Source organism: Lepisma saccharinum, chromosome 8, assembly GCF_977018435.1.
Source record: "Lepisma saccharinum chromosome 8, izLepSacc3.1, whole genome shotgun sequence".
Taxonomy (NCBI): Eukaryota; Metazoa; Arthropoda; class Insecta; order Zygentoma; family Lepismatidae; genus Lepisma; species Lepisma saccharinum.
Window position 1 is genome coordinate 70,242,815 of NC_139236.1, and position 13,202 is coordinate 70,256,016.

Genomic DNA, 13,202 nt, shown 5'->3' on the forward strand with positions numbered 1-13,202 from the left:
TAGCTGACGGATAGCCCCACGAACCATTCACAGATAGCCCCACAAACTATTCATGGATAGCTTCACGAACCATTATGCACGGTAGCTGACTGATAGCCCCACGAACCTTTCCCATAAGGTTAGATTAGGTTTGGTTGGGTTAGGCAAGCATAGTAAAAAAAAAAAGTTTGAAACACTGACAGTGGGTTACATCATCAAACGTGCGGAGCATGCAGTTCACGTACGGGAAGCATGGCAATTGTGCATCGGTGGGATATTTCTCTTGAAAAATATATGATTTCCTGGTCAAATAGATTCCACGATGAAAGAAAATACCTCCACGAAAGAATGGAAAGCTTGGAGAAACTCATTTCCGTAAGTAGTTTCTTCTGTAAAAATGAAGAAATGTGTCTCCGATATAACAAACTGTTACCCAATACTAGAAGTCTATGGGCCAAGTGGCCAAAATCAAGAATTCGGTATAATTTGGGGGTACTAATTTTCCTTTTTACCACAGTTACATGGTTATGAATGGATGCCAAGAAACCATGATTGCCATCTCAAAGTGGTATCTAATACAAATGGCGGCCAATCGAAGATGGCGGATGTTGACATTCGTAAAAATGACTATACCTCTGAAACAAACAGCCCGATCTCAACAAACTTTGTTTTTCAATCAAAGCTTAATATATGTTCTATATTTAATGTTATCTTTAGTTTCTCGATAGGAGCAACCGTTAAGTAGTTAATCACGGATTAGTAAAAAAGAATCATATTTTTTACTATTAATTTATTAATAATCTAGGCATCTGAGAAGAAAATGTTCCAAACAAACATTGTAGCGTAAACGCTTATCTTTAATTTGACATATTACACTTGTTTTCACCTTAGAATTCATATAAAACAAATTAATTATGTAGTGTATGCATCGAATTCTTCTAGCAGCATGTGTCCTTTGTCCTATTTAATTACACATATTGTAACTGGTATTGACTATTGAATAATATATTATTGTTATATACAATACATACAATCATATTTAATAATAATCATAATAATTGATATTAGTTTCGTTATTTTTATTATTAATAATAATAATAATAATAATTGTTGTTTTGCAGTTGTAGTATTGACTAGCCATTAATTTTGTTTAATTGTTACCAATGTTCATGATTGATTGAAATTAAAATTTTGTATGCGTCAGCACTTAGGCCATTTTCACCCATCATATTATATATATTTGTTACGGTAGAACACGAGCAGTCAGTCGAGCAGTGGACATGGCGACAGTAAGTAAAGTTATTTTCCCGGATTTGTGAAACCTTTTAGAGGCAAGTTTTAGGTTATTAACATAGTCTACCTATCTTGTAGGTATCTTAATGTAGATCAGGGAATTTATAAAGGGACATACATAGAAGGTATTGGCGGTTTTCAATCAAATGTAAACTAATAGTTTCGTAACGTAAACTACTCAAATTCAAGATGGCCAATGTGAGGGTAACGTGGAAACATGCATATGTGGCTATTGTGGAAACGTTTCCACAATACGCACATCGGATGCATTGTTTCTAATGCGCTATGTGATTGTGTTTCAGATGCCACGGAAGAACTGGACTGATACTCTAATGAAAGGAGCACCACCTGGAGCAATCGGAAAATGCCATCGTTCTGGTTGGATACAAACGGAGCTCTTCACCGAGTGGTTTGAACATTTCATTACTAAGGCACATCCCATGAAGGACTCTCCTGTGTTGTTAGTTGTAGACGGGCACAACAGTCACGCCAGAAATCATGAAGTTATAGAACGTGCAAGGAAAAACCATGTTACAATCGTGAGCATCCCGATTCACACCTACCATAAAACACAGCCTCTTGATAAGACTTTTATGGGCACTCTGAACACTTATTACAGTGAGTACGTTTGCCAATAGCTGCGGCACAGCCATTGCTCTATTGTTGCCAAAGGATTTGCGAAGACCAGAATTTTCCAATGTGACCAGACTGTTTTCAGATAAAGTGATTTTATCGCTGCCACACCTTCCCTCCCTGCTCAATCTACAGCAACACCTCTGCCATCAGATGAGGACAGAAGTCCGAGAGCAAGTGGACGAAACTCGGGACCAGACGGGACTCCAGTCTTGCCCAATGGAAATCGGATTACAACAACTGCTGCGACTGAACAACATTTGCCATCAAAACCTGCTAAGAAAATGCAAAGCGAAAAAGAGGTTCAGAGTTCCCTTAGACCTAACTTAACAAGCGGTCAAAGTGAAATTGAACCACGAGAAGCTGGTTGTTCTAAATCATTACCTAATGCCTCTTCAAACAAATACGCATCTCCACAAGATATCATGCCAGTCCCCCTTCTGAAGATGAAGTCATCCAACAGAAGTCGTAAGCCAGGCTTATCAGCTGTTTTCACATCATCGCCTTATAAAACACACCGACAAATCTTTATCTCAGGGTAAACAGAGGCAGAAGCTGCCTTTGGCCACAACCAAAACCAGGAAAAAACATAAAAGCTGTTCATACTAAAACATGCAAAAAAAACGTCTTCAGTTAAATGAGGAATCGGATGAAGAATCGAGTGCATTAGCCATTTCTTCAGGGGAGTCGAATTTGGATCTTCCAGTTGGTGAAGAAAAACCTGCCAAAAGAAGATGCCATTGTATTTTTTGCGGAAACGCATTTTCCACCGATGCTAGGGGAGAATTGTGGATTAAGTGTCTAACGTGTGAGGAGTGGAGTCACTCTTTGTGTGCCGGATGTGAGAGCGACACTTGCAAGCGAATATGGTTTATGAGCCCCTACTTACCATTTTCATTTTATAAAATAATGTTCTTATGTAATAGAAACCTAATGTAACATAAAATAATTTTTCATAATTTTAAGGTGTTTCCACATTACCCGCTCTTTTTGAAGTTTTCAAAAAGTGTAGTACAAGCACAAACTATTTTTTTTATTTATTACATACATACTCTTTGCATTTATTAGTATTAGTTTCATATTCAACACATTATAAAGTAACTTTAGGTAATTTTTCAAGCTAAAACAACAATAAACAAGTTTTTTATATGCCAAAAACAAAGTGGGCTTCCACATTTGCACCCCCTCCTCTACTTAAATAGAAAATCTCAAATCAAACAACACTACAAAGGATTGTGCTGGCTGCAGTGGCGAAGCGTGCTGTCTCCGAAAGGGTAGGCACAGGACGGAGCAGGGTTTGGGGGGAGGGGAAGATGTGATTTTTTTTAACAGTAGTATGTTAAAATATAGCCTCTAGAAAATAAAAGATAACATATTGCCTGAATCTCGTCTACTTAAGTCGGGATAGTGATTGTAAAGGATAATGTAGTGATTAATGCTCTCGCCTTATAATCAAGAAGTAGAAGGTTCGATCCCTCCTGGAGGCATTGGTTCAGATTCTACGTACTTTAATCTAGTCTCAATTAGATATCTGAGAATAAAGGTGCTTCTGTCTCGAAGGTCAAAGAAAAGTGACAATGAGACTCGATGTTCTGACCAACGTCAGGCCCTAGCCATCTTACATTTGTTAGATTAAAGCTGCTCGTAAAATTTATTTGCTACTTCAATAACAGTATTGTAAATGTTTCTCGCATTACAGAAATGGTTGGTTCACTTGATCATCACTTAGCGTTTATTTCTTTTTAATGCTGACCTCCGCGGCAGATTGGTTATAACAGCGTGCTACGACAAGGGCCTCAGGTTCGAATTCCCACCTGGGCATAGATGTTCTTCGTGAGTGTCCCTTCGTCAATGTCATCATATTATCACTCATTCTCATCTTCCCAATTAGCCAAAAATGGCAGAAAGCCAAGTAAAATAAACTAAATCTATCAATCAATTATTTCTTTTTAACTTCTTTATGCATATAATTCTTCTTCAACAGGCGACATTTTTAAAAAAATTATAATATGATTTAGAAAATGATGAAATGCTAAATGAGAACACGGACAGAGAAACACACAGTCATAAAATTTCAGTAACATGGATTTTCTCTATACGTTTGCATTGTACGTACTTTGCCCCATTTTAAAAGTAGCACGTTTTCAGTTATGTCACTAATCATGAAAGGAAATTTTGTCTCAATAACCCTTTCCTCAAAGAAATAAAATAATTTCCCTCTCTGAATCGAGATTGGTGTGGGGCACATCCAGCAGCTAACACTTTGCGAAAAGCGGTTCCTCAAAAGAGCTGAAAGCACCAAACTTAACACTGGTAACCAACTTGCATGCATTATTTGCAGTTAGAATTCTAATTATGCCTACTTTGATAGGTTAGGAGGCCAGGCTTCGAGGTGTTAGCAACACATTTTCGCTACATTTTAGCAGCTGGGTGTGCTCCGCTCCCGGCACAGCTCTGAATCTTCCACGGAAACACTGCTTCAACAAGCTCTGTACGTCCACTGCCTGCTTCGTCACGTGCTCGTACACGATCGGCACTCTTCGAAAGTCAGGGAGAGAGGGTGAGAGAGAGAAAAGAGACCGGCCTCTCAGGTTACATTACAGGCGAACGCACCCCTGAAATTATGCTTTCCCGCACGAATCGCATAGGTTGTTATGGGACCAGCTGAGGCACTCTCGGGCGGGCCTCGCTGAATGCTCAGATACGGTTCCAGGCAGGGTTGCAAACTTGCGGTAATTGTCGGAAGACCAAGAATTTCAGTTTTCTTTTATTAAGCGTCGTTTAATGAAATTTATAAGTAATAAAATAATCCTTTATAGACAAATATATTAGGGTAGGCCCGGCCTCCGGGCCTCATAGGATGCTTCGCCACTGGCTGGCTGTAGGTTCAGATGCCAGAGCCTCGTTGGTCTCCAAGACTGCAGTTGCTGAGGTGAAGTACGTGGGAATAAGGTTTACATTTGGGAGTGTTCAGAAGAACATCATAACATACGTGTATACGCGTTATTAGTTATTACAGCCGAAATGTCTGCTTTCAAGAAAGCAAAAATCTGTAAAAAAAGAAGACGGACCAGAGAAGTTATATTATATGTGGGGGAAATGCATTCACCAAAAGACAGACAGTTTTGAACAGTGCTGCCATGAGCAGAAATTTTGATTGAGAATAAAGATGCATGATTTATTGGCTGAAAAATTTCCTCGCATGTGTCGAGCCAATTTGACTAATATCAAGACTAGAAGCAGATGCTTCATCCTCCCATTTATTTTCTGAAAGTCGTCCATGCTCATCAAAGCATGCCAAGAAACACTTGAAACGGGGCATTTAGCCATCCACCCGCACTGCCAAGGTCTGTGATCCCTTTTCGCCACCACTGAGCAGAAAGATAAAAAACTTTGATTTCTTTCTCCAACATCAGGGGTTTTCTGCAACTGATGTCCATTCTGCCACTCAATGGTTTAGGATTAATTAATATTATGTAAATAGGAAAACCCACTTCACAGCAGAATCGTTGCTAGATTTTTGGGGCAAAAAATTGCCTGAAGTACTTTTAACATGTATTGTTATTTGTCCAAAACACTAAAGAAATTAAGTACATTATTATTTACGAAATTCTGTCAATCGGAATTTGTTTTACTGCAACTTTTCTTATTTTCTACTTGTAATTGTCTTGAACATAAATACACAGTGGTGTGACCGTACAGCAAACAACTTTCACAGTGTGCAGAGGACTTGAAAGCCAAAAAATTCAATCCTACGAGCCTTTGAAAATGGCATTTTCTATCCCACATGTATGCAACCCCATTCAATAGCTTCTTGGTTGCCACTGGCATTTATTTTTACTGTCGAATAAGATTCTCAAAGTGAAAATACACCATAGAAACAATATTATGCCAGCACACACACTGCGAGGGTGAAGTCACTTAGCCGTTCCCTTCAGATAATTTATTTACAGAGTTTGCACCAACTCCAAAGTCCTAGACAAGTGGAGGAGTCAGGAAAACAAGGCTAGGACTGAGGTCATTGGAAAGATATATTCTTTAAAAAAAAGCTTTCAAAACCTGGAAAAGTCAGGGGAATGAAATGATTTTTGTTTGGCAGAATTTGTAACCGGAAACACGTTTCGTTTTATCTTCCCTACAATCTTTCTTTTTGGGTAATATTGCTTATAAAAAGGTTCTTGCATTCATTTTCAAAAATGTTCAACAAACGTGATTCATTTGATTAATTTACAAAGTTGAATTGTAACTCTTATTTTTTAGCATGTTAAATCATTACATAGTTGTAAAATACCTGGAAAGTCAGGGACTTTGCAAAATGGGTGTGAACCCTCATATATCAACCCCACACACATATGTTGCTTTTCGTAGGCTATTTACATTATGCATACATGAAATCTACCCGTATCATACAATTTTTATTTTCCCTCTCTGACAGAAACAAATGTCAGGGTCAACTGCAAATATTTGCCACGTGGTTGTATACATCCTAGGTTAGAAAATGCTGTTCTTCAACATTTTGTAGCAAATGAGCAAAATTTCGCTAACCACCCTCTCCCCCACCTCACACACACACGTATATACAGGGTGACCTGTAATTAGATGTATTCCCTGAAAGGGGTTAAAGTAGAGGAAATTTGCAATAAATTTGACCATATGATACCCCGTCCGAAAATTAGTAGTTGTCGAGATAATCGAATTTCTATTGTTTTTTAAAAAATGACAATTTTCCACATAAAAAGATGAATTGAGAAAAAACTGCTCATTGTATGGAACTTATTTCAGCGTTTTCTGATAGCTAACAAATAAGTGGTTCGTTGAAAACAACGTTTTTCCCAAATAACAATCACATGTAAGTAACGGGTGGGTCTAAACTTACAAGTGATGATAAAAATATGCACTTTTAGTTTACTTGGCAACGTATTAATAACAAAAATGGTATGACATGAAGCGTACAAACTACTTAAATTACTTCCTTGTGTCATCTGCTATCCAACAAGGTACAAATGTTGCTAACATTCACATTTGTGTACAAGAAATAATACTTCATTCATCTACATGTGAATGGAATCAATGAACAATACAATTAAAGAACATTACACGTCTTGCTCAAAGTGGGCACCTCCGTTACTAAGGCAGGCACGCAGGTTTTTACAGACATTTGGTCTCGTAACTCGTGATGTGAGGGTGTCCTTGACATGTTGACCAGCTGTTAAGATCCTCTCCCTGAGCTCTTCTTGCAAGTTTACCGGTGTCTTGTAAACTAAGTCTTTTAATTGGCTCCAAATGTAAAAGTCGCAAGGCGTCAAATTGATCGGGGGATCGAGCTGGGCAGCCATCATGCTGGTAAATCATGTCACGTCTTCTAGCTAGATGCACATCCTCCAACAACATTGCCATCCCGTTCTTCAGAAAATGTTCATAAGTGATGCCATTAAACATTTGGGGCAGGAAAAATGGCTCAATCAAATTATTGTTGATGACACCCATCCATAATTCTGCCTGGGTGTGCGACAGTGGCTGCATGAAAATTACCCAAAGAAATGGATTGGCCAAGGTGGCCCGATTCTCCTCCCATTGCAGTCCCAGAATGATTTTTTGATATGTTTTATAGTATGGCATGAGGAACCAAATATATTTTTTTCACGATTTTTGGTGGACATGTTTTGAGATATTCAAGGTCAAAGGTCAAGGTCACGTGACAAAATTATATTTTTATCCAAAGGTAATCTTGTTATATATCACTGAAACACTTGTTTAATTCCCTGTACAATAAGCTTTATTTGATCTTCCTAGGTGAAATAGTGGCGGAGTTACAGCACATTTAGTATAGTTAAGCGGGCTCAAAAGGGGAAATTTTTGTGAACTTTGACCTTGAATAATTTAACAATTACAAGACAAACAAAACTAAAAATTTTCATAGTTACTAAGCTCCATGCATAGTTTCAACTCCCCAAATTTCATGAAAATCAGAGATGGTCAGGTTGGGGGCTGTGTTGATTTCGCATGGAATGACTCTATTGCGAATTTCTCGAAAAATCAAGTTTTGAACCTAAAAACTTTGATAAAACTACATTTAAATACAATATTATTATAGACTTTCAAAGCATGCACAAGTTTGGAATATTGTGTGAAAAATTTATTTTCAAAATAAAATTCTTGACAATTTGATCATTATTTTATTTAAAAATGATTTTTTTTGCGTGGAAGGTAAATTATTTGTGATGATTTTCAGAAAAATGTTGTAGGCTATTATTATGCTTTTCAAGTTCACTTTACACTGTTATTTTATATATTAATTTCTAGGTAGAAAATAATCAAATTGTATAAATATGGAAAAATTAGGGAAAATGAAAAGGAAAAAGCACACAAATTTGTATAATTTATATATTGTAATAATTTTTGAAGAATGTCAGTGGGCCCCAATTAGCCTTACCGCATAAAAAATTAAAAATTAATAAAAAAAATAGCAAATATTGAGATATTTGACAACGTGATCCCAAATCAATTTAAAAAAAAAAAAATTTTTATGCCTATCCGGCATTTTGAATCTTCTTCATTATTTGATTTTTGTTATTTATCGAGTGCACATCGACATGGTGACAGTGCATTTTATCGATGAAAAATTCCCATATTTAATATTTGTTTATATAAAAAACTTTTTTAAAAAAATCTTTTTCGCTTTTTGTACAAAAATTACCCCAATTTTTTTTAATATTTCGCATCTATATTTATTTCAATCATGCAATTTTTGTTGGGAATTAAATTGAAATTTCTGATGCCCTAACACACTCCCTCCCCATCACATTACCTCCCTCATGCACAACACCCTACCATTCACAATTTTCGACTATCTATTGGGTTGGTGCGAATGAAATGTCCGGCCCAGGTGCGTCATTGCCAAAGGCCAAAATAATCAAAACTATAATACCTGGTTAATCAAAATAGTCCCCGTCTGCAGCCACACATTTTTCTCATCGCTCAGCCAACAATTGGATTCCATGGCAAAAGAAGTCTGGAGTCTGCGACGCAAAGATCTCCTCAACGGCATGTTGCACCGCCCGATCATCAGCGAAGGTCTTCCCTGTTAGGAAGTGATTGAGATGCCGGAAGTGATGGTAGTCAATGGGAGAGAGGTCGGGAGAATATGCTGGATGAGGAAGGGTTTCATATTGCAACTCATGGAGAGCCTGCACCGTCCTTTGTGCGACATGTTGGCGAGCATTGTCGTGCAACACCAGGACACCATGTCTGTGGACCATTGCTGGATGCTTGTGGAGAAGTTTGTGGTGCATTTCATGGAGTTCAGCACTGTAACAATTTGCATTGATGGTTTCACCTCGCCTGAGAAAGACATGATGGATCACACCCACCATAGACCACCATACCAGCAACAACACATTCCGTGGGTGGAGAGGTGGTTTCGGAAACTGCCCTGGACGTGGATCACGATCCAACCATTGTCCTGATCATTTATGATTGTCATAGGAGATCCATTTTTCATCTGAAGTGACAATCCGATGCAGGAAACCATCCCAGTTATTCCTTACACTCAGAGAACTGCACACATCCAGACGGCGAGTCTTGTTGAGCGGTGTCAAATCATGTGGTACCCATGAGTCCAACTTTTTCACTTTACTGATCACACGGAGCCGCCAGACGACAGTGGTATGGTGTATGCCTAACTCGTCTGCAATGGCACGAACACTTTTCCGAGGGTCCGCTTCCACAGGATTCCTGAGGAGCTCATCCGAACATGATGTTGGTCGATGGCCACTGGGTTCATTTTGCAATGCTGTGTCACCGGAACGAAATTTGACAAACCAGCGGCGAATGGTGCGTTCGTTTACCATTCCTGGCCCAAATGCACTGTTTTTGGCGGTTTGCTGAGCAAAATGTCCCAGTTTGAATTCGTAAAGACAAATCACTCGCAATTGTGTGTTCTCCATGGCGCACTTTCAGACGACCCTGTTCAGCAACAAACTGCATCCTGACTGTCTGGGTGCTCCAGCCTGTTTGCTGGACGTATACAGAGTTTATGACGTTAGACCTGTGACCTAAGTCAATCCCTGTGTTGTGTTGTTGAGGTAAGTTTCCCACCTCACGTCAAAGCGGACATTTCATTCGCACCAACCCAATACATTTTCTTCCTTCTTTTTCTCTCTACATTTTCTTGCTTCTTTCTACATTTTTGTTGCTATTTTTATCTTCCAAACTGGCCCACCTATCTGTTTTTTCAAGCAAAATCCACATTGTGATGTTAATTTTTCATTGTATTATTATGCTTTTCAGAGCAGTAAATAGTTATGACTGAATTCTTGTACCAAAACGTTTGTTGTTATACTTAATTTAAACAATTTGGAAACTTAAAAATTGTTGGGATATATATACACACACACACAATGTATAATATGAGAGAAAATTCGCCTATGGGTCTGCCCCCCCCCCTCAAAAAAATCCTGGCTAGGGGCCTGTACGTAAATTAATGTAAACATACCTTGTAACTAACATTAGCAAAAACAATGAGAACTCCAAGAATCCTTAATCAAATCAATTATAACCATTGTTTTTAAATGTTACCTATAATATCTTCACACACATATGTGCTTGTACATATTTCAAAATAATTATTGGTACTAATCTAATATTCCCCGGACAGATTTCTTATTTTTTACAGAAGAAAGTACTTACGGTAATAAGTTCCTGTAACATTGTCTAACATCTGGAAGGTGTTTTGTGTGATGTGGGAATGTTCCATAGCGGAAATTCAACCATTGACGCATAGCCCCACGAACAATTTCCAGTAAGGTTAGGTTAGCTAGGGTCACGTATAGGTTACAATAATTGGTAAAAATCTAATATTCCCCAGACACCTATAACTTCTTCGTTTTGTCAATTTTTGACTTTTGTACTTACCTACCTGCTTTGCGGAACATTCTGTAACGTGTATTCACGTTTTTTTGATCAAAGTAATTGCATTTTTTTTTTAAAAAAAAAAAGTGTTTTTGTAACTGAAGAACGTATGTTTCCACAAATGGTTTGTGGGGCTATGCAAGAATGGTGTGTGGGGCTACGCATATTTTTTTCGAAACCAATTTTTAACTATTGGGTAACAGTATAGTATAGGGCTGACGGATTTCATCAAATTTCCAGGAGAAAGTACTTACGGAACTCATTTTCTGTAGCGTTGTGGAAGTTCGTGAATGTAGTTTTGATCCATTTTAATGCGAATATATGTTGTTTTCTGCGAAAATCTCTGTCAGTCACGCTGTTTCTGCTGCCGCCATTTGCTTTCTGCATGAGAGTACAATGTTTCCGTGTGTTAAGATGATGCAACCCCATAGTCAGTGTTTCAGCCTCGCCATATTTTCACTAGAACATGACGTGTCGAGTATTATTTTTTTTTAACTATGCTTGCCTAACCTAACTTAACCTAACCTTACGGAAAATGGTTTTTGGGCCTAACGTCAATGGTTTGCAACGTATTAGCATAATTTCAAATCCGGGCACGAAAGTAGGTATTTTCTGGTGAACGAGGTTGCAGCACTGCATAAATCGACAAAACACTCGCACAACGCACCCTGAACCAGTACGCTATCGACCGCGGTAAAAATTTACTATCCTTCGGACACCTCTAATTTTTTCGTTTCGTCAATTTTTGACACTCGTACTTACGTATCTGTTTCGCGGAACATTCCTGAAGGTGTATCAACGTTTTTTTGATGAAATTAATTGCAATTTTTCACATTACCAGTACGTCTTTCTGGTAGGCCTTTTCGGAATTATTTCCAATTTCTAGATCCTGATACCAACACAACACCAAATTTTAACTATGTTTCCTAATCTAACCGAACTAACGTAACCACGTGCCAATGGTTCGTGGGGCTAACGCCAATGGTTCGCAATTATTTCCAATTTCTAGATCCTGATACTAACACGACACCAAATTTTAACTATGTTTCCTAACCGAACTAACCTAACCACGCGCCAATGGTTCGCAATTAAAATCCACTGGATCCTCCACACCCGGTACAAACTTCACCACGCATCCAGGACACGTCATCCTTCCAACTCTCGTTGCAAATGCAGACAGTTCAAAACACTGGATACCCAATGAACATGAAAAAAACACAATCACGATGCATGATGGTGTACGAAGGTGTACGCGCCAAATGCTATTTTCCGTCGAAGAATTAATTTTCAACGAACAACATGAATTTCAGCTATGAAACATTCCCACATCACACAAAACACCTTCCCGTAATATGAAAAGTTGACACTATTTTATGGAAAAATGCATAACTTAACCTTAAAGAATGTTCCGCAATGCAGAAAAGGTAAGTACCAGTGGTAAAATTAAGGAAATAAATGAGTTAAAGGTGTCCGGGCGTTATCGCATATTTACCCAAAATAGTACGTTAGCAATATAAAAAAGTGCGAAATATATGATTTATAGTTGTCACCCCCATACTATAATCGTACCAAAATGGGTTTCGAAAAAAATATGCGTAGCCCCACACACCATTCTCGCATAGCCCCACGAACCATTGACACTTGGCCCCACAAACCATTTGCGGAAACGTACGTTTTTCAGTTACAAAAACACATTTTTTTAAAAAAAAATTGCAATTACTTTGATCAAAAAATACACGTTAAAGAATGTTCCGCGAAGCAGATTTTTACCTTATTATTAACCGTAATCTAATGTACTGACATGTTTCATACCATGTCTGGAAAACAACCACTGTACAGTACGAAGGTCAACGGAATGAAATAAATCATCATATCTATCTAGTCACTGAATATTTTATTAGACCTTTGTCTGTACTTACCAGCTCCGATAATAACTACATCATAATTATTTTTTGATTCTGTATGTGCATTTCTCCTGCATTGAAACAAATTACGTACATAATTAAGTTTTCTTGTGATCATTTGCTCACATATGATGCTGACACTTGAAACATTGCCACCATTTACCTTTGAACCCCCGCCCCGCGCGGCCTATTCTATTCAATGACAAACTGAACACGCAGACTTGCCAACTGTTCCAGAAAGTGAAATTTCATTTGAGGGTAAAAAAAAAAAAGGCAATGTCTGCTGCCACCTCAAAACAGATGCGCGTGGCAGCAGACTCGGTCTTTGTTTTATCGCGATTTCATCATTCAATTACATCTGTAACACACACTGTGAACAGGGACGGCGCCAAGGGTGGGCACGGGTGGGCAAGCGCCCACCCAAAAATTCCGTTGCCCACCCGATTGCCCACCCAAAAATTTCAGAAATTAAGATTTTTGAAA

At 38.2% G+C, this 13,202-nt stretch overlaps 1 protein-coding gene across 4 annotated transcripts in view; it reads right to left on the minus strand.

Moving 5' to 3' along the window:
- LOC145991103 (pyridine nucleotide-disulfide oxidoreductase domain-containing protein 2-like) overlaps positions 1-12,871 on the minus strand; it is a 79,188-nt gene extending 66,317 nt beyond the window's left edge. For all 4 annotated transcript variants that reach the window (XR_014442007.1, XM_083126845.1, XM_083126846.1 and 1 more), the window contains exon 1: positions 12,735-12,871. Coding sequence is in view for 3 of the 4 variants with exons in the window: in XM_083126845.1 (XP_082982971.1) it covers positions 12,735-12,837 (103 nt within the window). In the remaining variant the exon portion in view is untranslated. The remainder of the gene's footprint in view (positions 1-12,734) is intronic.
- Between the last annotated feature and the right edge of the window lie 331 nt (positions 12,872-13,202).